The sequence below is a fragment of the Anolis sagrei genome, chromosome 5, assembly GCF_037176765.1.
Source record: "Anolis sagrei isolate rAnoSag1 chromosome 5, rAnoSag1.mat, whole genome shotgun sequence".
Taxonomy (NCBI): domain Eukaryota; kingdom Metazoa; phylum Chordata; class Lepidosauria; order Squamata; family Dactyloidae; genus Anolis; species Anolis sagrei.
Genome location: NC_090025.1, coordinates 61,180,607 through 61,204,101, shown reverse-complemented (window position 1 = coordinate 61,204,101; position 23,495 = coordinate 61,180,607). Strand labels below are relative to the sequence as shown.

Sequence of the window (23,495 nt, the reverse complement as noted above, 5' to 3'; positions counted from 1 at the left end):
TGAGATCTCTTTCACTCTTTGATTCTATGATTCATGTTGAATGAGCCTGCTTGCAGGAACTGGAACTCCAGGAACGGAGGTCTCTGTTTGACCCCATTGGCGACACTGGGGCCAAGGCATTCCCTCTGCCAAAGAGCGCAGGCGATGGCAAGGCTCCTCGGCACAAAGGTTGCCAAGATAACCCTGCCATCGGGTCGCCGTGCGTCATAAACGCCCTGAAGGCGCTCAAGAGGGGGAAAACAAAGGGTGACAGCGGCGGGGAGACGGGCTGAGCGAAAGCCCCTCTCCCTCTGGAGGCCCAAAGGCAAGGGGGAGGGTGCCCAGCTGTCTCCTGCAGCCGCCCCGCGGGAAGGAGTCTCTCCAAAGGGGAGGCGCCCAAGGAGGGAGGGAGGGAAGGAGGCAACCTCCGCGCAGGTGACACCGACTTTCGCCCGCAGAGCTTCGCCTGCTTTCCTCCCTCCAACACAGAAAGAAAGCAAGCAACCAAACAAAGCCCGAGGCGTGCAAGGAAGGGAATAGGATTGACTCGGGCTCTGAAGCCCCAAGTGGCCTGGAGAGAGAGAGAGAAAGAGAGAGAAAGAGAGAAAGAGAGAGGCAGCGGGAGTGACAAGCCGTGCGCCGCAGGAAAGGAACAGCAAGCCATACAGAGAGAGAATCCCCGGCAATGCACCTGAAGGACAAAGTGGCGCTGGTGACTGGGGCAGCGCAGGGCATTGGCAAAGCCTTGGCGCAAAGCTTGCTGGAGAAGGGCTGCAAGGTAAGCGCCTGCCTGCCTGGGGTTCTCCCTCCCTTCTTCCCTTCCCAGGGAAATTGAGAAAAAGTTTCTTTTTTCCTCAGACAAGCCTGGCTTCTCTCTCTCTCTTTTAAATATATCTTTTTGGAAAAGTTTGTCATCTATCTATCTATATAAATACAAATGTAATGTTCGTTTGTGGGATTAACAGAACACAAAAACCACTGGGGGAATTGACACCAAATTTGGGCACAAGACACCTAACCACCCAATGTATGTCCTTCACTCAAAAAAATTGAGTTTGTCATTTGGGAGTTGTAGTTGCTGGGATTTATAGTTCACCTATAATCAAAGAGCATTCTGAACTCCCCCAATGATGGAGTTGAACCAATCTTGGCACACAGGACTCCCATGACCAACAGAAAACACTAGAAGGGTTTGGTGGGCATTGACCTAGAGTTTGGGAGTTGTAGTTCACCTACACCCAGAGAGCACTGTGGACTCAAACAGTGATGGATCTGGACCAAACTCTACACGAATACTCAGTATGCCCAAATGGTGGAGTTTGGGGAAAATAGATGTTGACATTTGCGAGTTGTAATTGCTGAGATTTATAGTTCACCTATAATCAAAGAGCATTTTGAACTCCACCAATGATGGAATTGAACCAATCTTGGCAGATAGGACTCCCATGACCAACCGAAAACACTAGAAGGGTTTGGTGGGCATTGACCTCGAGTTTGGGAGTTGTAGTTCACCTACATCCAGAGAGCACTGTGGACTCAAACAATGATGGATCTGGACCAAACTTGGTACGAATACTCGATATGCCCAACTAGGATCATACATGGAACTTGGGGGGAAATAGACCTTGACATTTGGGAGTTGTAGTTTCTGGGATTTATAGTTTACCTACAATCAAAGGGCATTTTGAACCCCACAAACGATAGAATTGGAGCAAACTTCCCACACAGAACCCCTATGAAAATACTTAAGGCCATCCAGTTCAACTCCCTTCACCAGAGCAAGAAAATGTAATCAAATACAGTTTACCAACAAACACAAAGAAATTACACATATTAGAAACCAACACTTTCTCATTACTTTGTTTTCCAGATCACCAAACTGGGCCACAGCAACACATGGCAGGGGACAGCTAGTAGTAGCATACAATTGTAAGATAGGGAAAGAGGAGAGGGGATCTCAGGAAGGTTATTTATTTTGTATCAAAAGCATTGCATAAATTAGTATAAAGCCGATAAAAATGGAAGGAGCACAGGCGGCTAAATACCTTTTGACCAAAAATGGGCAACAGCAATGGCACTGTCTGTAGCCTCCAACAGTTCTTCCTCTATACATGAGGCAAGGCACAGTGGACAATCATACAGATGCGGAGTTGTCTGTTCTGCTCCAGTCACATAAGGTGTGGGATTCTTTTAGGTAGTGCCATTTTGCCAGGTTGTCTTTTCATCTACCCACTCCACTTCTGAGTCTGTTCAGGGACTTCCAAGTTGCCCATTCTTGGTTTGTCCCTGGAGGAAGACCCTCATGGGGGGCCATCCAGTTGGGATTTCCTAGTTTAGTTGCCCAGAGGGATACCCTTGCTGTTGCTGGGAGGACGCCAAGAGAAGTGGTAGTTCTCATAAAGGGTTGTTGTAGGTTTTTTAGGCTATGTGGCCATGTTCTAGAGGCATTCTCTCCTGACGTTTCACCTGCATCTATGACAAGCATCCTCAGAGGTTGTGAGGATGCTTGCCATAGATGCTTGAATTGTTTTAACACATGATGTTTTGGTGCTTAGTTTGTAAAATCATAATGTAATTTGAAGTTTAATAGGCTTTTCCTTAATCCCTCCTTATTATCCAACATTTTCGCTTATTCAATGTTCTGCCAGCCCTTTTATGTTGGATAAGCGAGACTCTACTGTATTCACAAAAATTGACATTACATTTGCTTATTGTCCCCTTAAGCTGCTTCTCCCTCCCCTCTCCACACCCACCTAGGACACAATGAACCTAATCTTTATAGGCCTTGGTTGATCATTATGCTTTATCTCCTTAGGTAGCCCTTGTCGATCAGAATGCGGAAGTAGGCAAGTCTTGCAAAGATGCCTTTGACAGGCAGTTTGATGCACAGATGACTATATTTCTTCCTTGCGATGTTACAAATGAAAACAATCTAAAGGGTAAGTTGGGCATTTATTTATTTTTTTTACAAAAATTGAATGTCTTGTTTATCCTAGGAAAGAAAAAAAACATCTAAGGGGCAAATAAAACTTTAAGACTTTGCAGATAGGAATTTTCTGCAACATGTGACACCAATGTAAGTTGTTGTTTATTCATTCAGTCGCTTAAAACTTTGTGACCTCATGGACCAGCCCATGCCAGGGCTTCCTGTTGGCCATTGCCACCCTCAGCTCCTTCAAGCCAGTCATTTCAAGGATAACATCCATCAATCTTGACCTTAGTCTGTCCCTCTTCCTTTTTCCTTCAATTTTCTCCACATGATCTTTTCCAAGGTATTCTGTCTTATTATGTGGCCGAAGTATGTCATCTAATCCTTCCCTCCAGTGAGCAGTCGGGCTTTGTCTCCTGGAGTATGGACTGATCTTTTTGAGGTCCAAGACCCTCTCAGAATTTTCCTCCAATATCACAGTTCAAAAGCGTCTATTTTCCTTCACTCAGCCTTCCTTATGGTCCAGCTCTTGCATCCACGGGTTACTATAAGGAATACCATTGCTTTAATTATGTAGATCTTCACTGCAAGTTATTATTATTATTATTATTATTATTATTAACTTTATTTGTACCCCGCTAGCATCTCCCAAAGGACTCGATGCGGCTTACAAAGGCCAAGGCCTCAAAACATAGCATAAACAATACACAACTGAAAGCAAATCAAAACAATTAAAGCAATATTAAAACAACAAAAAAATAAAAGCAATACACAAAACACAGTAAAAACTGGGGCCGGGCCAAAGTAATGGGTACAGATTAAAAGTGCTGCTGTCACAGGTGGTATGTCGAATTTCAGGGCAAGTGCAGTGTGCCAGCAATCTTAAGTTCTACTAAAGTGCAAGTGTGATGTCTCTTTAATTATGCAGATCTTCACTGCAAGTGTGATGTCTCTACTCTTCACTATTTTATTGAGATTGGTCATTGCTCTTCTCCCAAGAAGTAAATGTCTTCTGATTTCCTGGGTGCAGTCTGCATCTGTAGGCATCTGAGCGCACCTAGATATACAAAGTCTGTCACTGCCTCCATGTCTTCTCCCTCTATTTGCCAGTTATCAATCAGTTTTCCAACTGTATATAGGTGAAGTTTTCAAACTATATAGGTAAAGTCTAATTCTAGTTGGAGTACCATCTTTTATTTCCATTGATGGATGTCGAAGAGAACTGGTACCACTTCCCTGACTAGTCATTCTGAAACTCATGCTCTTTCACTCCCATGGAAGACAGAACTTTGTATCTCATGTGGCCTATCATGGACCCGCTAAAATAAGCTTCCACCTCAAGTGCAATGGAGAATGGTATCCCATGAATAATATTGAAAATAATATTCAATTATCTGTATAGTTGGCTTAGTCACATGAAACAGGGCATTTTCAGAAAGGAGAAATCAGGAAAGTGCTTGGGAATTTCAAAGAAAAGGTTAATTTGTTGTCTTAAGCAACATATTGCACTTAGACACCAGTAACAAATTTTATGCGTTGCAGTGGGCTGCTGAACCTAGCTGACCACTGCGCTTTGGATTTTTTCACTTGTAATTATGAATAGGTTAGAATCTGGACCAGGTTTCTAGCATTCATGCAATAATAATAAATCCCAGTACAATAACAACCTGAATATTTTGAAACTACTTTAAGTAATAAAGTTCTTCACTTTTGCAGACAATAGAATGCTATAGTTTTGAAATGAAATGAGAAAGAATGCCAATCAGTGGATTTTCTTTTGATATCTACTAAAAGATCCTAAATAGACAAATGAATATCATTAATGAGCAGGTGAGAAGTCTGTAAAATAACTCTGCTTGTATACTTGATTTAGGATGACATATGCATGAGTATAATCCTACACCACACTTACTTTAATTAAGCAATGCTCATACTTCAGATTGCCATTACTCTTAATGTAGATTACAAAAATGATTTTTTTTCCTTTGAACTCATCCTTCAATTACTTACAGATACATTTAAGAAAACGGTTAGCCATTTTGGACATCTGGATATTTTGGTTAACAATGCTGGAATAAATAATGAAAGTGACTGGGAGCGCACCATCCAAACTAATTTAGTAAGTACAAATGTGCAATCCTTACATTGCACTCTCTTCTCCTAAAAAGAAAGAGCATCTGTATTTTCTGAAGAGGGAAGTATGGACTGTCTTCAGTAATTTAGGGGGCAAAATGTATGCTTTTGATTAATGTATTTAGTATTTTTTAATTATTTAATTGTCAGAAGCAAACCAAGGGTACATTTGTAATGTATTTTAAAAACACAAAGTTAAAAAAACTTGGCATTATACTATAAATGTCCTTTGACCAGTAGCTGGCCACTTGGAGTGCCTCTGGTGTTGCTATAAGAAGGTACTCCATCATGCATATGGCAGGGCTCAGACTTCATTGTAGTAGGTGGTCTGTGGTTTGTTCATCTACACACTCGCATGTCATGGACTTCACTTTGTGGCCCCATTTCTTAAGGTTGGCTTTGCATCTCATGGTGCCAGAGTGCAGTCTGTTCAGCGCCTTCCAAGTGGCCCTGTCTTCTCTGTGCCCAAGAGGGAGTCTATCATTTGGTGTTAGCCATGACTCAAAGTTCTGGGTTTTAACCTGCCACTTTTGGACTCTCTCTTGCTGAAGTGTTCCTGGAAGTATTTCTGTAGATCTTAGAAAACTATTTCTTGATTTAAGGCGTTGGCATGCTGGCTGATATCCGAACAGTGGATGGACCAGATATATCACTGCCTTGGTCCTTTCATTATTGGCTGCTACTTCCTGGTGGATGTCAGGTGGTACCATACCAGCTAAACAGTATAATTTCTCCAGCGGTGTAGGTCATAGACATCCTGTGATAATGTGGTATGTCTCATTAAGATCCATATCCACTGTTTTAACATGGTGAAATGTGTTCCACACTGGGCATGTGTATTCAGCAGCAGAGTAGCAAAGCGCAAGGGCAGATGTTTGGTTGTGATCCCCAGGTTGTGCCAGTCAGCTTTTTTATGATACTATTTTTTTATGATACTATTTCTATTATTGTATTTAGTAAGTAGTTAAAAGCCATACGAATGAATGCAGTTATCTTAATTTAGAAAGCATGCCTTCAGTAGATTTACTCAAAATTATATATAGGACTAATAATGGGCATTACTTATATGTGTCAACTTTCCTTGAAACCAAGATTTAACAAACAGATTATTTAAAGAAACACCTATTTGCCTTGCCTCGATGAACCTGGAGACACACAAATGTGTACATAAACTGTATCTAAATCAGTTTTCATAGTTCTCACATATTCTTAGACTACATTTAGACTACTTAGACTACATTGCTCCCTACACAGGGAGGAGGGAGCAAGCTTGTTTTCTGCTTCCTTGGAGACTAGGATGCGGAACAATGGCTTCAAACTACAAGAGAGGAGATTCCATCTGAACATTAGGAAGAACTTCCTGACTGTGAGAGCCGTTCAGCAGTGGAACTCTCTGCCCCGGAGTGTGGTGGAGGCTCCTTCTTTGGAAGCTTTTAAACAGAGGCTGGATGGCCATCTGTCGGGGGTGATTTGAATGCAATATTCCTGCTTCTTGGCAGGGGGTTGGACTGGATGGACCATGAGGTCTCTTCCAACTCTTTGATTCTATGATTCTATGATTCTACATCATTGAAGACTACAATAAGTTCTTTATTTCCAATTAGCCACTTTTGGAATTGTACATTCACACCTACCCACCAGATTTTCTTGATTCCTAGGCAAAAAATTGTTTGTTGTCTCCTTCATCAGAAGTAAATCATGAAAATACTTCTGTGTTTAGTAGATTTTCATCCTTGCCGTTAGCAGGTTCACATGAATAGCTAGCAATGAAACTTCCAGAGCTTGAAAAAGTTGTTTTTTGAAGACAACTTCCTTAATCATCTGGCCATACTAGGTAAAGGGCTTTAGGAACTATAGTCCAGAAAAGTAATTTTGCTAAGCTTTAAACATTCTCTTTCCTGTCTTTTGACTCCTTATGCGAGGAAGCGAGGAAGGGAGGGAAGGAGGAAGGAAAGAGAGGATAGGATGGAGAGAGAGGGGAGGGCCTGAGAAAAAGGGCCCAAGGGGCTGCATCCACTCTCAGACCTGAGTTTGCTCATACCTGCATTAATCTATCAAGATGTTATCTATTGAAATCAAGAGTTCAGATAGTTCAGAGTGCGATTATGACCTATAAAGTCCTATATGGCTCGGGCCAATGCTATTTGACAGATCATATATCCCTGTATGAGCTGTTCCAGACTGAAATCCTCATGAAAGACCCTTCTCTCAGGCCCAGCACCATCACAGGCACAGTTGTTGTGGACACAAGAGAGAGCCTTCTTGGTGACTCTTGTAATCCAAAATTCCTTTCCCAGAAGGACCAGAAAAATCCCCTCCTTGTTAACAGGCTAAAATAATTTTATTAAGACAGGTTCTTGAAACAAAGTTTTTAAAAGAACAGGCTAGATGCTGCTGCATTATTGTTGAATTGTTTTTAATAGCTTTTTATATATTTCTTTTAATTGTATTTTACCGGAATTATTTTAATACTTCTAATGAGATTAATTCTATTTTAATGTTGACCTAAGGAGCCCCCGGTGGCGTAGTGGGTTAAACCCCTGTGCCGGCAGGACTGAAGACCGACAGGTCACAGGTTCGAATCCAGGGAGAGGCAGATGAGCTCCCTCTATCAGCTCCAGCTCCTCATGCGGGGACATGAGAGAAGCCTCCGACAAGGATGATAAAACATCAAATCATCCAGGCATTCCCTGGGCAACGTCCTTGCAGACGGCCAATTCTCTCACACCAGAAGCGACTTGCAGTTTCTCAAGTCTCTCCTGACACGACAAAAAAAAATGTTGACCTTGTTTCAAATAATAATACATGGAAAACGGATTAACTATATGGTTTGGTCCATTCAACATGATATTGATACTAGTCATGATTCAGGTCAAATGATAGCCCCAGGACTGGCATTAACACTCTTTGGCAGAGAAGGCTAAAGACCTTGTAAAACTACCACTCCTATTATTCCATTATATCTTGAAAATTTAGAAATTTTATTTGGCACAGCCTTTTGTAGACAGAAGTACATTTCACTTGATGTAATCAGGATAATTGTCTTCATTAAAATTATTTCCAATGTAATACCAACACAACAAAAATAGATTTTAAAACAGAATTAGCTTTATTTCACCACTTCACCACATTTACTAAATTCCACTGAGTGCTACACTTAACATGTGGTATGCCACTGTGTTAATCACATTCAAGTGTATTCTTTACATATGTTAAGTGTAAGGGGCCAGCATTCTTTTCAAATGTTTCAGAGGTGGTGGGGAAGTAGATTTTTGGTAATGATCCAGATTTTTGGCCAGTTCTGTAATTTGATGGCATCTGTTGCTCTCAGGTTTAAAATGAAACGTTTCCCCAATTTGTGGAAGGGGAAGTTGTGAGAGGAGTCAAAATTACCCTTGTTAGGGAAAGCATTACCTTTTGCTCACCAAATCTTTACTATGCCAGAACAATTTCATTGTCTCATTGTGTGATTATGGGCAAGTCATATTCTCTTTACATAAGAGGAGGGCAGTAGGACAAGTTGCTTCCAGTGTGAAAGAATCAGCTGTCTACAAAGATGTTGCCCAAGGGATGCCCAGATGTGTTACTATCCTGCGGGGAGGCTTCTCTCATGTTCCCCAAGTTGATGGGTGACTTGAAGAAATATAGCCAACTGACTATTCCTATAGTGTGTTATTTGGGGGAAGATATTGCTTTATTTTGTTATGTTTTCCACATTACGCTTATAAGATGCCTTTAAATCTTTTTTTAAATAAAAAAGACATCCAAAAAATGTAATATATCCACATCACTATCTCCCAATCTCTTTTGTTACCTGCTGTTTTTCAGTTTGTCTGTCTGTCTCGCTTCATTTTCATTTCCCTTTTTCTCTTTCTCATTCTGTCTATTTTGGTTAGAAAATGTCCAGGGCGTACTTATGCAGCAAGGGAAAGTGCTAATTCTTATCACAACTACATTCATGCTCAAAATTGACTAAGAGTTAGAAATAGGTGTGGCTTATGGGATGACCTATATTGCCAAATCAAAGTTAAAGTCAGGTAGCATCTGAGACACAAAAGTTGGTTGTAGAACATATTCAAGAACAGTGGTTCTCAACCTGTGGGTCCCCAGATGTTTTGGCCTTCAACTCCCAGAAATCCTAATAGCTGGTAAACTGGCTGGGATTTCTGGGAAATGTAGGCCAAAACACCTGGAGACCCACAGGTTGAGAACCACTGTTCTAGAATATGATAAGCTCTAGAACCACAGTTCTAGAAGTAAGTTCTACTTCTAGAACACCACTCTTGCACAGCTCACCTCCCCAAGTAAATTGCTTCATTGTTAATGTAAAATTCTGTGTGTTTGAAATAGTTTTTGTCAGATATAGTTTTGCCTGTATTCCGATTACTCTAAATTGAAATTTCTTTACATTTTGAGTTAATGGAAGCCATGCAGTTAAAGCAAAAGGGGGGAGAAAAGCATAAAACCTAGTCTTCACTTACACTGGCATCTTTAAGAAACCTATCTCTACAGTTTTGAAGATTGCAAAAGGGATTCAAGACTACAAAGGAAGAAGGTTGTCAGTTTTGCCTCTGCATATATACCCAGCGCACAAAAAATTAGAAGAACCTTATGCATTTTTTGCAAGAAGATGTACTACTTTGTAGGCAAATGGGATATCCCCACACAGAGGTGAAATTGATGGAGTTTGAAATTATCATTATGTTACATTATTTATTATATAGAACATATATATTATATTTAATAATATGCTTTGAAATGCTTGAATAAGGGCAAATCGGAATCACATTGTTTAGAATCAGGGGGTGGGTAGGAATAGTAAACAGTTTAAAAAAGATTCTTGAACAAAATTCTAATCTGATTAAAGATATGCCATGAAAGGGTAAGCACTGACTATGCCCTGAAAGAATACATTGAATAGACTGTTGTAAGACTGAGATAGTATTAAATGCAGTTATCTCCTTTGTATTTTCTTTATCAGATTGCATTGATTAGAGGAACATACATTGGTCTAGAGTACATGAAACCAGAAAATGGAGGCAATGGAGGAGCTATTGTTAATATCGCATCACTAGCTGGTAAGAAGATTGTGGTTTCATTTATTTCTTTTATATTCTATAATACCATACATTCAAACTTTCAAAAAGATCTACTGTATATATTCGAGTATAAGCTGACCTGAATATAAGCCAAGGCATCTAATTTATTAACAAAACTGGGAAAACGTATTGACTCGAGTATAAATCAAGGGTGGGAAATGTAACTGCTACTGGTAAATTTCAAAATAAAAATAGATACCAATAAAATTACATTACTTGAGGTATCAGTAGGTTAAATGTTTTTGAATATTTACATAAAACTGTAATTTAAGATAAGACTGCTCAACTCTGATGAAAACATTATTTTGACCTTCAATGAAAATGTGCTTACATACCCTGAATCTCCTGGAAAGATGGGGCAGGGTATAAGTAAAATTTATTATTATAATTGCAATTATGAATGGAGTAATTTCTAACAGGATTAAACCTGCAAATGGATTTTCTGGCCACTTCCTGTTGAAATAAAGATCTGCCCTGTCCTGAAATGGTTCAGGAAAATTAAAATATGGTAGAATTGCCCTTCAAACTATTTAGAGCAGTGGATCTCAACCTGTGTGTACCCAGATGTTTTGGCCTACAACTCCCAAATATCCCAGCCAGTTTACAAGCTGTTAAGATTTCTGGGAGTTGAAGGTCAAAACATCTGAGGGCCCACATGTTGTGAATCACTGATTTAGAGGGTGTAATAGAGACTTCCACAGTGTGAGTGCTCTACTGAGCATACCATGAAACTCAAAAATGATCAAGCACACCAGTTTCACCCTTTGACCATCACCTATATGAATGAATGCTTGTTGTTCAGGAGTTAAATAACACAAATTCTATTCCCTCCCCTCTTATTTTTGGGAGATACTAGTCTTGTGCTTTCAGGGCAAAACTTGCCCCATTTCATGTCCCAGAAGAATTTGGCACACATGATTAGGATACCCTTCTGTGTCAATCCCCCTATACTCCAATGTATTCCTCTAGCAAAGTGTTGCTCTACTGTTGCAGCTTGCAAACTACAATAAAAAACTAAATATGTTTTTTGTGACCCCCCCCCCCCCCCCCAAAAAAATATCCATATACAAATACAACTCCCCCACTTTTATAGCAATCTGGTCATTATGATTACAGTAGATTAATGTATGATCTGCAGCATAAACACAGTAATGATATAAAAGCTTTCTTTTAAAAAAGTAAAGATAATGTTTATGTATTTGGGACCATATTCTGATAGTAGACTTCAGTACCCATTTAACTGGGAGAAATTAATGGGAGCCAGTTTCAAGTTAATATGTGTATGAGTGGGTAAAGACTGTAACAGAACTGCTAAGAATAAGAAACAAGGTCTTATCTTTGAACTTCCTGTTGCTTGAAGTTCACAGCTTGAGACTATGTATCCATTAAACATTATTATTTCCAGTTTAAGTAAACAAGGGAAGTTATAACATTTTTTTAAAAAACTACACCGCTTTCAAATCACTGGGAGTACAAACGTAGGGCGCTTCAAGATAGCCCTTTACCCATGTTCCTGGGGGCTGCTCACACACGCCCCAGAAAGCGCATGCTTTCTAGGATGGGTGTCCAAATGTTGTACTGGGACTTCCCAGTACAACACCGGGACACTGTAACCCCCACCCCAAAAGCCCCCATGCCCCTTTTAAAAGTGATGAAAACTTACTCAGCCTCCATTCCAGTCTTACCAGAGCTCTCCTGGCATGTAGTAATGATGTGTCAGGAGAGCGGTGGAACGGGGGAGCAATTTTAGTCCAGAAAACTGTGGGCATGGTGTCCACGAAGGTGCAAAATAAATCCACTATCTAATTCACCACAATCCAGGGTTTTCCTGATTTGTGGTAGATTGATTTGGGATTGCCCAGAACGTCATCTGGACAGCCCCACCCCCCTTTTATTGCAGAGGTTTCTGCAATAAAGGGGCTGTCTAGATCCGCCCCAAAGAGGAGTGAACAGGGCAATTATGAACATGAATTAGTTACTAGCAAAAAAAAATGTCCATAACTCTAGAACAGTGGTTCTCAACCTGTGGTCCCCAGATGTTTTGGCCTTCAACTCCCAGAAATCCTAACAGATCGTAAATTGGCTTGATTGAACAGTTTCATGCCCCCCAAAAATGCCTTATGCTCAGATGAAATACAAAATCAGTTGCCTTTGTATCATGCCATTTTGTATGTATTTCTGAAGTGTTCATTTAAAAGCTATTGTATGTATTATTTTGAAATCTTGAGAATATAAATAATGACCCATCTTCCTTCATGAGAGCCAAAGCAAAATGTTTGCCTTTATAGACTTTTTATTTTCACAGGTATTCGTTGTCAGAATTCAAATGTATTCTTCAATTAATATTTATTACCTTTTTTATTTCCATTATTGAAGGACTTCTACCAGCTCCTCAGCAACCAGTGTATTCTGCTTCAAAACATGGTGTAGTTGGATTTACACGTTCCTTAGCTGTGAGTATAAATAGCTAAAGAATCTCACAATTTTTGTTATGAAAAAATCAATTTTCCTGTTTCTCTTTCTCTCAATATGTAAAGTAGTCCCAGCTTCTGCCAACCTAGCAGTTCAAAAACATGCAAATGTGAGTAGATCAATAGGTACTGCTTTGGCAGGAAGGTAACAGTGCTCCATGCAGTCATGCTAGCCACATAACCCTTAATGTCAAGGGAAATGTTTACATTTATTTATTTATTATTTCCAGCATTTCTACCCTGTCCTTCTCAACCCCTGGGGGGGGGGGGGGTACACTCAGGACAAATGTAACAATATAACACCAATTTAAAACAATAGATAGTACAATTAAATTAAAAACAATTAAAAGCATTATTGTCAACCATATAACCATTCCAGTCCAATTCCACATCTAAAGAGCTGTTATGCCTACTGTCCAAAAGCCTGGTCCCAGAACCAGGCTTTCAATATCAATTTCTTACTGAAAGTCAGGAGGGATGAAGCTGACCCTAATCTCACTAGGAAGCGAGTTCCACAGGCAGGGGGCCACTGCTGAGAAGGCCCTGTCCCTCGTCCCCACTGGATGCATTTGCGGAACTGGCGAGACCAAGAGCAGGGCAATCTTTATCTATCCAGTAGTATACTCATATCAGCTTAAGACTGGAAGAATCCAATCAACATGCTCTATGTTCTGTGATAAACACAGCAATTACATCAGACATACAAATAGTGTTGCCTGTGTGTGTCCATTCTTCCTCCTTTCTCTTCCACTACTCCTACTACAACTACTAAATTCAGCCATATATTGACTGAGGGGAAAGGAGGGACTAACTGCCATACAAATGTTGTTCAGACATGACCCAGAGGTTTCTAGCTGTCAAACATGGGCTTATACTATGTATCAATATTCCTCAAAGTTTTAAACTACTAATAGCCATAACTTTAGACTATATAAGGTGCATCAGATATGAGTAGTAGATCAAAAGATCTCTGGGGCACCAAGTTAGAAAAGGTTGTTATGAGCTTTATAAAGCAACAAATAATTTAATCATGGTTAACCATAGGGTCCACAGTGTTCAATATTTTCCAGAGAGAAATATGTCCACTAAACAAGAAACTTTACTTCTTTAATTTTAACATAGCAGACAATGTACATTAAATTAATACCAGACAGTATTCCATACTATGTCATTTGTCATTAAAGGTGAAATAAAATTTTGATAAAGAGGCAAGATTTGGTCATCTAGTACTGGTGGTTTTATTGGTTGAACAGAATAAGATTTATAAATACAGATGAGCGATATTTAGAAATAAAGAACACTATATTTTACTGGGCAAGATTACTGGTCCATTAAAATGAGTATTATATACTCCAGGATGATGAACTAGAATGACATAGTGAACTAGATCCCTACTTATAAAGCCTTCTATTGATTGGACGATGTCAAGGACTAGTTTCTCCTCCTATAGTCTATTCTTGTAATGCCTCCACAGGTCATACATGAGCTTTTATAACAGGAAATGATAAAAACTGAACCTGGAGTATTTGTATACAATGTCATCTGGACTCCACATATAAAATTTAACATATCTGATATTTTTTGTAGATGGCTTCTACAATAGGAAATTATGGTGTCCGAATAAATGCAATCTGTCCTGGTTTTGTCAACACACCAATTCTACAATCAATTGACAAGGAAGAAAACTTGGGCCAATTTTCGGCATATAAAGAAAATATAAAAGATATGATGAAATTCTATGGTATATTAGAGTAAGTATAAAGTACACACAAAGTGAGATTTCAGAGAATGAAGTGAAAAGTTGGGTACAATTAGCTGGAATCAAATGGTTCATGATTTCTTTAAGGGTCCTCCCATGACACAGTAGTTAATGAACCTATTGTTAAGTAGACATTCTTCCTTCTGAAGTGCTATCGGCATTCTGCAAATTCTCGGGTTCCCACCAGTTGTTTTGTTTTCATTTTTCTGCTTTATTGTACAAATGTATATACTTTTGAATAGGTATGAAGTTTTAGGTATACATTGAAATAGGTATCTTATTTTGAGTATTCGGTCAGCTAGCTGGATTCATTATTATGTAGCATCATAAATCTAAAATGTCCTCTTTAAAAAAAAATCTTTCAGAGAGAACTGTGATGGACTTTACAATTATTTTTAAAGTTCCACTCAAAGAACTGGTAGACATATCTTTCTAATCACACCAAAACCTTCAAATTTAAGGCGCATTAACTTCCTGGAAGAAAGTAGCTTCTGTGTTCAGATGACCCCCATAGTTTTACCACTTCATCACATTGATTAAATACCACTGATGAGTCAAACACTTTAGAAGCGGTACCCACTGCATTCATCACATTAGGTTGGGTTCAAGTGTAGGGTAGAATATTCTTTATGTGTCTAAAGCATTGGAAACAGCTTTCTTTTCATATATTTCAGGAGCTGCTTGGGAGTGGGTTTTTGGTAATGATCTGGATGTAGTTGGGCAAAATGCCCAATTCTGTAATGTGATGGCATTTGTTGCTGTCAGGTTTAGAATGAAACATTTTCCCAATTTGTGGGAGGGAGAATTGTGGGAGGAGCCAACATGCCCTTCTTAGGGAAAGTTCCGCCATTACTTTTTGCTCACCAGTCTTTTACTTTGGCAAAACAACTTCTTTTTTTAAAGAAAAATAGCTTTTATATTCCTTTCCTTTCTTTTCTTTCCCTTTTCCTTCCCTTTGTTTCCTTTCCCTCCCCTTCCCTTTCTTTCCTTTCCTTTCCGTTCTTTTCCCTTCCCTTCCCTTCCCGTTCCATTCCATTCTCTTCCTCTCCTCTCATCACCTCTCACCTTCCATGATATGTCTGTGCTTTGTGTTGCATGGAAAAGCCAAGAGAGAGTATGAACTGGCTCCCTGTTTTCAAATATTATTATTTGAGAGTGAGAAGTGCTGCTTGGGAAGTAGAAAGGAAAGGCTTCCAGGACCATTTCTCTATACTTACTCTAATATACCATAGAATTCTTTAAAAAATTGAGAGTTCTTATATAACATTTTGCAACTTCCCAACTCATTGAATAACTTTTTTCCAAACAGAAAGCAACCTTTTAATCTTTTACTTCTTAAAAATGCCAGTGTGGGGTATAAAATTGTCCATGGCACAAAACATAGAAAATCTGTCCTCAAACTTTACTAGGGGATTTTTGGAAAGTTTTCTGGGGTAGTGGCAATAGAAATGAGTGTGACTGCCCTAAGGGGCTCCTGGAGTCCCATAAAGCCCCCTAACATCTCAGAGTTGTCTACTCTTGATCTGAAAACATAGCAAATCATTCTATTCTTTTTAACTTTTGTAAAATAACATTTTAAACTGATTTTTTTTTAAAAAAAAATATTGCAAGGATTCTTGGATCTCATCCCAGGAGAAAGTGGCGATATAAATTTGGCAAATTAAAAAATGGTAACTCATGTTCTAAGAAGAAGGTAGGAAATCTATCCCAACATTTAGGGATAAGGTAACCACTCTGTCAAAGTGGTTCTTACCTAAAAATATTACAATAAAAAAGCAGAGAGAATGTACATAGGTGCGTACCAGGCAGGAAAATATTAGGGCTTTGCCTGTTGAAATGTTTTAAAATATATTAGTTTGAATTGGTTCTTTTTATTATTTTAAGTTGCTTTTCCCAACCTAGAAGTTAGAGGCCTTCAGCTATAATAATAATAATAATAAAAGTTTGTTTTTATCCAGCCCTATCTTCCAGAGGGGACTCAGGGTGGATTCCAACATAACAATGGCACACATTCAATGCTTGCATAAAAAACACAATACTAACATAAAATCCCAGAAACACCCACATATGAAAGTAACATTAAAACCTAACATCAAATTAAAGCCTATCATCAGTAACTTAAACCTAACATTAATAAATTGAACTACACATATTCAGACAAAAATCTATAATAAAATAAATCTAAACAAAACAACTACATTAGTGTACAACTGCCAACAAGGGTTCACAAAATGGTGTGGGTTGGTTATGTAGTCAAATGAGGTCATTGGGCTGGTGTGGACCAGGAAAGCCCAAATACAAATAGTTCTCAACCAGAGGCCTGGCAGTGATCTCTCAACTATCAAATCATCTTCCTCTCTATATCCTCCAGTGAGCAAAAGTTGGTTTTTAGTTGTTCTTTGAAGAGGGGGGGGGACAGCTTTCTTTCTTTAGGGAGGGAGTTCCAGAGGTGTGTGTGTGTGGGGGGGGGGGTGACCAGAGAGAAGGCCCCCTCTCTTGTTCTCACCAGCAGTGCTTGGGATGGGGGTGGGACCAAGACCAGGGCCTCCCCGCTGACCGCAGTGCCCGGGCCGGTTTGTAAGAGGAGATGCAATCTGCTAACAATTTGATTGATATTTTTGGCTACATATGGAGTTTATTGATCCATGACACTATTGTTGCAGTCCCTACTCTGCTAGATTTCTATATGCAACATGATTTTATTTGTGGTGAATCAATAAATGCACCTATCTGAGGTGATGTCAGCCAAGGAACAACATCATCACTTGACAGTTTTACATAAATGACCTGAACCTGAAGCTACTGAATATCATGCAGTATGATTGGAATGATTTGTGGAGGACACCTGTAAAAAAATCTATCTTCTTCTAATGTGGATGAAATAGGCTGTATTGAAGCTTAGATTACTTCAATTAGCCTTTTGAATTGGTATCTAGAAAGCATCCATAGCCAAAAGAATGCATGTCATAACATTTATGTTTTTTTTTAACTAAGGGAATTAATGGACATGTTATTATCATGAAATAGGTTATAAGTTTATTCAATACATAAATAAGCAGATGATAATATATTACAGCAGCAACAAATTTGTAGAACAGAAATAATTAGGAGTTGAATGTGTGTTTTGACCAGGTTCTTTTTACCCTCTGTGCATCACAAACATAGGTTGTTCTGTACTTCTGCAGAGCATTTTGGAAGCTTCCATAAGCCAAGTATTTTTGGCAGCAGCCCTCTACTACACTGTGCATGTCCAAATGTGGTTCCTGCCTTTTCACTCAATTCTTTTCATCTGGTGCAGAAACTAGATGTGATAACTCAACAAGCTCTTTTTTCTGAATGTACTTCTCACCCAGACTTCATAGTGTTTTTGTCTTTCTGAATTTCTCTCTTCCTGATTTAATCTACTCTCCTTCATTGTTTATCATTCCTTGCCATTCTTCATCATTCTCTGATAAGTTGATTTAATTCTACTGTTGCCTCCATCTGATGGTACACCACGTTGGCAGGCCACCATCAGATTGTTCTGCAGATGTTTTGCCAGAGTATTTTTCAAGAAATGTGGTCAGTGTGATAATTGACAGGTCATTGATCCAATAACTGCAAAGTAAGGAAAGCCATCTAACTGCAAATACATATAACTTAAAAAAAAATACAACACTTTTTTTGAGCTGTTGACTACCAACAACCTTTGTTTGCTAGCAATCAAGATTTCTTTCTTCACCATCATTAATTCTGCATGGAGAGCTGGCAAACTTTATGTGTCCCATATCAGGCTGCCTTTATTGTGATTTTGCAAAGACAAAGTGGTATTATATCCTTTTGCAGCTTTTCTAACACAAAAGTTTCATATTTTCACATTGCTCAGAAGCTTGCTTTCCCAGTTTTCCTCCTTAAACAGTCCAACTTAGTGATTAAGTTGTACTCCTTATATGTCTGAAGAATGTGTGTTTTTGTATTAATTGCACTTTAATTGCACGTTTAGGTTATCTTCAAAAGTGTTTCTGTGGCACGCTGACCCAATAATAGATAAACCAGAAACCTTGAAAACAGTTAATAAATGGATATCTGGAACACAGATATTGTTCACAAACATGTTCGGTTTACTTTTATATACTATTCTTCGGTAAAACTGATCTGACGGTCTTTCTGATGGGAATAACTGAGCAGTAACTTGGTCCCTGCCTTGAATCTGTGTTTTACATTGCCACTTTGACATGAGGGAGATAGAAAAGGCATCTTTTCAGAAAGCAGTTTTGGCACTGGTTCTGTGATGACACTTGTTCCAGCCTCCAGTGAGTCTAGATTTGTAATCTCCCATTTTTCTGAGTCACAGAGACTACAAAGAAGAACAGGCTCATTAACTGGTTGCTGAACTCACATACCTTGCTTGCCTTCCTTTAATTGTGTCATACAAATGTGAATATCTTCTTTTTTGGATATCACTGTGGCAGACTGCAACTGAGTGAAAAGACATGAGCCATGTTTGGAGTGAGTAGGATTCTTGGCAAAATATGCTAAGGTAGCCGTGCAAGGTTCCGTAATCCTTCTGTGCAAGCAAACCCAGGATATTTAAAGGGGAAAAATCTGGATATAAAACCATGAATAAGCAGATACAATTAAGACCAAAAAAATTGGAAAGTCTCAATACTTCCAGGGACATTTTTCCTGTCTGGATAAGCCCACTGGCATGTTATGAAGAAAAACTGCCAGATCAAAGAAGCACTATTCCTCAATTACAAGTGAGTGGCTCAATAGCAGAGAGGTATATGATCAAATGAGTACTTCCTTTTTTCGTCTCTCTTCTTGGCAAGTCATAGCAAACAAGCCCATACCAAGCAAAGCAATATAAATGTATGTACAGCTATGCATTCATGTTGTGAGTATGCTTGTGACAGTTTGGTTTACGTATTTTATGTAATGATGTTTTGCTCTCTTTGGGATTTAAGTTAATTAATTATGCAAACCAATTAGTCTTTTTGTTGATGTTGTTCCAAGATCTGCCTTTAGTCATAAGGGTGGCCGTAGTGAGTTCAATGATTTTTTGATATAAAAAGTAGAGTACTATAGCCACAATTAGTCATGTGCATTCGGGGCTTACCTTGATCCGTTTCAAGTCCTACCTTTTGGTGAGGGCTCTGATCCGTTTTCCTCTAAGCCTCCTGAAATCTGGAGATCAGATATTTGATTTTTGTTTTCGGAGCTGAAAGATCCATTTACTTTTGGCCCAATAATGGGGGGGGGGGGGCTTCACCCGTAGGCCCAAAATGCTCGCGTCTATGGGTGCAGGCTTTGGCCTACGCACCCGGGCCTCGCAGGACCTGCAGCCAAGCACCAAGTAAATAGTGCTCCTTACTTGGCACTCAGCTATAGTTCCTGCCAGGCCCCAGGCAATCAATCCAAAAAACAGGCTTGGAGCCAGTACCCACTCCCATCTGCCTTTCATATTGATTGCATTTTCGTTCCAGGAGGGGCCTTTCCATTCTGTGCCATCTGAATGGATGGAACAAAACGGAAACACAAATCAAACCTAAGGGACAAATTTTGGACCTATGACTAGCTACAATGATCCCAAGGGAACAAATCATATTGATTCAATTGCTGTATGGAATCTCCTTCAAAATCTTCAATTTATATCAACAGAAGTTTACTTGAAAATCTTGTTGCAATGGGGAAAAGTTATGGACTAAAGCACATAATCTCAGCATTGTAAAGAAAATAATTAAAGTTCTTAAGCCGCAATAGTGTCTTATTTAAGATATAAGTAAAAGAATTCTATTTTTTAAATCTTCTTGTATAGTTTAGGAACTGAAGGAATGTTTTGTATATCTATAGTGAAATATCTATAATTCTTGTAATCTGAATTCATTTATAGCCCAAATGTGATTGCCGAAGGGTTGATAAAAATTCTTGAAGATGATAAGTTAAATGGAGAAATTATGAAGATATCAACAAAGCAAGGGATCCATTTCCAGGAATACACACTGCCATCGGGACATCACACCAAAAAGCTTGAATCTGTCTTGTGACTGTTTTGAGAAGAAATATCATTTGCTTCCTTGAGACTCCATTGGAATGAATTGTTAAGCAAACAGAAAATCTTGCTTAATATTAAGAATTCATCTGTGTTTTGAATATTTTGATAAATATCTCATGTGAAGGAGTAGCTGAATTGACAGACTGATTTGTATAATATTATTGTAGCTTTAATATTGTTGTTACTTATTTTTATACCAGACGGCATTTCAAGTGCTGAAAAATATTTGAATACTAATTTTATTTGTGACAAAATGTAAGCTTCGCAGAAGTTCAAACCTGGTTCCTTATTGCACTTTCTGACTTTGGCTGAAACTATTTAATCTTATTATGTGTTCAGTATAGATAATATTACTGTTCTATTTTCAGGGTATGGAAATTCACTTTTTGAAATAACAAGTTACACTCATAGTTACAATGCCCCAAGTAAGTGTTTGCCATTATAGTTATGCTTTTAAATTACCTCAAACGTAACTTACAGTAAATAGTTACATTTTAATATTAATATAATGAAATTACTGACCTGTGTTTTAAAAAGACACTTTTCTCCTAGCTGTCTTGTAAAGTCAATGCTCGTAACTGAGCACAAGGAAGTAGAATGTGACAGCACTTGATCCACATGATATATCTCCCCCTGTCATTTAATTAACCTTCGCACTGGCTCCTGAAATAACTTTTGTTTTTTTGCAAAAAAAAGTTTTGCAAAATTAGTTAAATTATCCTTCATTAAATTACAGTTGTAATGGAGAACAGTCATACCCATATTATTGGGGAAAGAACTAATTAAGATTAGCTAGTTATTTGTAACTAGTTACTTTTACATATTGATATTTCTTCATTGTAAATATGCTTTCATATAATATAGGAAACACATAAACACTTCAGAAGATATTTTTACTCTTTTGGTGATTTGAAAAATTAAATGTAAGTCATGTGCCAAAGCAGAATCCAAAAATGCAAGTAGACTTTTTAATCCATATGAACAAACCATTTAGCAGTTTACCATTTTAACAAGAGCTGGTCTTTTGTAAAACCAAAGGAAAGTTCTGTTGCAACCACAGTGGAATATTGGATTTATTCATATAACTTTATAAACATGTTATTCAAACCACTACTTCATTGTATCACTGGTCTTGATTATGCCATTGTTGTCAGGTTTGCCATCAGAATATTTAATATGTACATCAGATGAAATTGCTTTTTATTTAGTGTCAACATGCTAATTCACTTCTGTCTATCCATGGTATGAAAGATAATTGTTATAGTTAATATATTGACTTTCAAAATCAAAGGAGTCATTTGGCAGATATATATGTTATAAAATCAAAACTTGTAATGAGTTAAATGCTTTTAAAATGCCCTATTTTTTCTTTGCTCTTCCCAATTTTCCTCTGCTGGTGTCACTTGTTGCAAACTGAGGATGGTTCCAGACAGGCAGTTATCCCAGGACCATTCGTGTTTTAAAAATGTGGCTGTTCCTAGGGGCCTGTCCACACCCACCCCAGAAAGCACACACTTTCTGGGGTGGGTCTCCAAAAGCCCTACCCCTCCTCCCCCAAAGGCCCCAACCCTCTTTTAAAAGTAAAGAAAACTTACCTGGCCTCCAGTACAGTCTTGCAGCAGCTCTCCCGGCATGTAAAAGTGATGCACCAGGAGAGTGGGGGAGGGAGTGGGCGGGGAGGCATGGGAGGAGCAAAATTGCTCCAGAAGAGCTGCTGCAACCAGGAGAGCTGCTGCAAGACAGTAGTGAAGGCCAGGTAAGTTTTCTTTACTTTCAAAAAGGGGGTTGGGGGCTTTGGGGGGAGGGGGTGGATATTCCCACAATTGTTTGAACTACTTTAGTCCAGAAAACTGTGGGAATGGTGTCTGGACTGCACTCCAGGCATCAGAAATAGTGGGTTTATCCTACACCTTCCAAGAAGGCGTGGAATAAATCCACTAATTAATTCACTATAAACTAGGATGTTCCTGGTTTGTGGGGAATTAATTCGGGATTATCCAGGACATCATCTGGACAGCCCCTTCTTTATTGCAGGAGTTACCACAATGAAGGGGCTGTCTGGATGCGCCCTAAATTCAAAGGACAAAAGTAATTTCCCACACAGCTTCTTTCAACTGGAATATATGGCAGTATGGACTGAGATAACCCAGTTCAAAGCAGATATTATGGGGTTTTCTGTCTTGATATTTTGGGTTATATGCGGTGTGGAAGGGCTCTTCGCTAACACGGAGGGAAACGAAAAACAAGCACAGAATCTTGCCCAAGTTAACTGTTGGTGCTTTCTTCATTAATACCTTTGGTCATCTCTACCACACATATGTTGTGGTTTTAATAGGGTAATGTAGTAGTGGCAGAAAGAAATGGACTTTAGTGTTATAGATTTCATTATAGCCTAACAATTTCTGTATTTTTCTGCATCTGCTGAATCCAGTGATGGTTTGGAAGCTTTCATTTTGCTACTTACTAGCCTTTGAGGACTTTGCTTTTGGAAGATGAAAGGACTGTTTCTCTACTTTATCTGCTGCCCTCAAGAAGACCGGGGTTTCTGCATAGCTTTCAATTTAATCTGCTAAACAAAAAGCTATGAGAAACTCCGCTGTTAAATTCCAATGCATCCTGGCAGAAATTCATTCTTCTGAGTGGGAAAACAAGGGCAGACAGTACCTTTATTCCAAGAGCTTCCGCAGCAAACTGGAGGGTGACCAGGCATCGTTCCATCAAAACACGGGAGGAAGAGCTACAAATGGCAAAAAGTGCAAGATTTTCAGGTGCAAGAATATCCCGGTTCTGAGCAGAAAATCTGCATCTTCAAATGTCTAGTCAAAATTGTACATCTTTTCACAATAAGAGCAATCAGGATCAGACATGTATAACCCAGGAACAACACCCTGTCTTCACAGATGGCCCTGCAACTTATATATCCCAGGAATTGAACTTATACAATTATTCAGATCTTCGAATATTCACATCTTAATTTTTTTTTTAAAAAAATGCCTAAGTCCCCGCTGTTGCCATCTTGGGAGGCTCTAAGTCCTGTAACAAAGCAGCAAGTGTGGAGACAGAGGCAGAAATCCTGGGACCAACAGGTTTG

The 23,495-nt window shown here is 38.9% G+C and overlaps 1 protein-coding gene across 2 annotated transcripts; it reads left to right on the top strand.

Moving 5' to 3' along the window:
- Positions 1-233: 233 nt before the first annotated feature.
- On the top strand, positions 234-21,517 carry HPGD (15-hydroxyprostaglandin dehydrogenase). 2 transcript variants are annotated; one of them, XM_060778696.2, is made up of 7 exons: positions 234-757; positions 2,795-2,918; positions 4,921-5,027; positions 10,023-10,119; positions 12,517-12,593; positions 14,199-14,362; positions 20,243-21,517. In XM_060778696.2, exons 1-7 carry the CDS (start codon positions 665-667, stop codon positions 20,394-20,396), a joined length of 816 nt encoding a protein of 271 aa, XP_060634679.2. In that variant the 5' UTR covers positions 234-664; the 3' UTR covers positions 20,397-21,517. The 2 variants fall into 2 exon arrangements, with proteins under 2 accessions (XP_060634679.2, XP_060634680.2); XM_060778697.2 differs by lacking the exon at positions 14,199-14,362.
- Positions 21,518-23,495: the final 1,978 nt, after the last annotated feature.

Coding starts and splice junctions, on each gene's coding strand:
- HPGD (XM_060778696.2), top strand. CDS start 665: ATGCACCTGAAGGACAAAGTGGCGCTGGTGACTGGGGCAGCGCAGGGC. Junction 758..2,794: donor TGCTGGAGAAGGGCTGCAAG/GTAAGCGCCTGC, acceptor TTATCTCCTTAG/GTAGCCCTTGTCGATCAGAA. Junction 14,363..20,242: donor AAATTCTATGGTATATTAGA/GTAAGTATAAAG, acceptor ATTCATTTATAG/CCCAAATGTGATTGCCGAAG.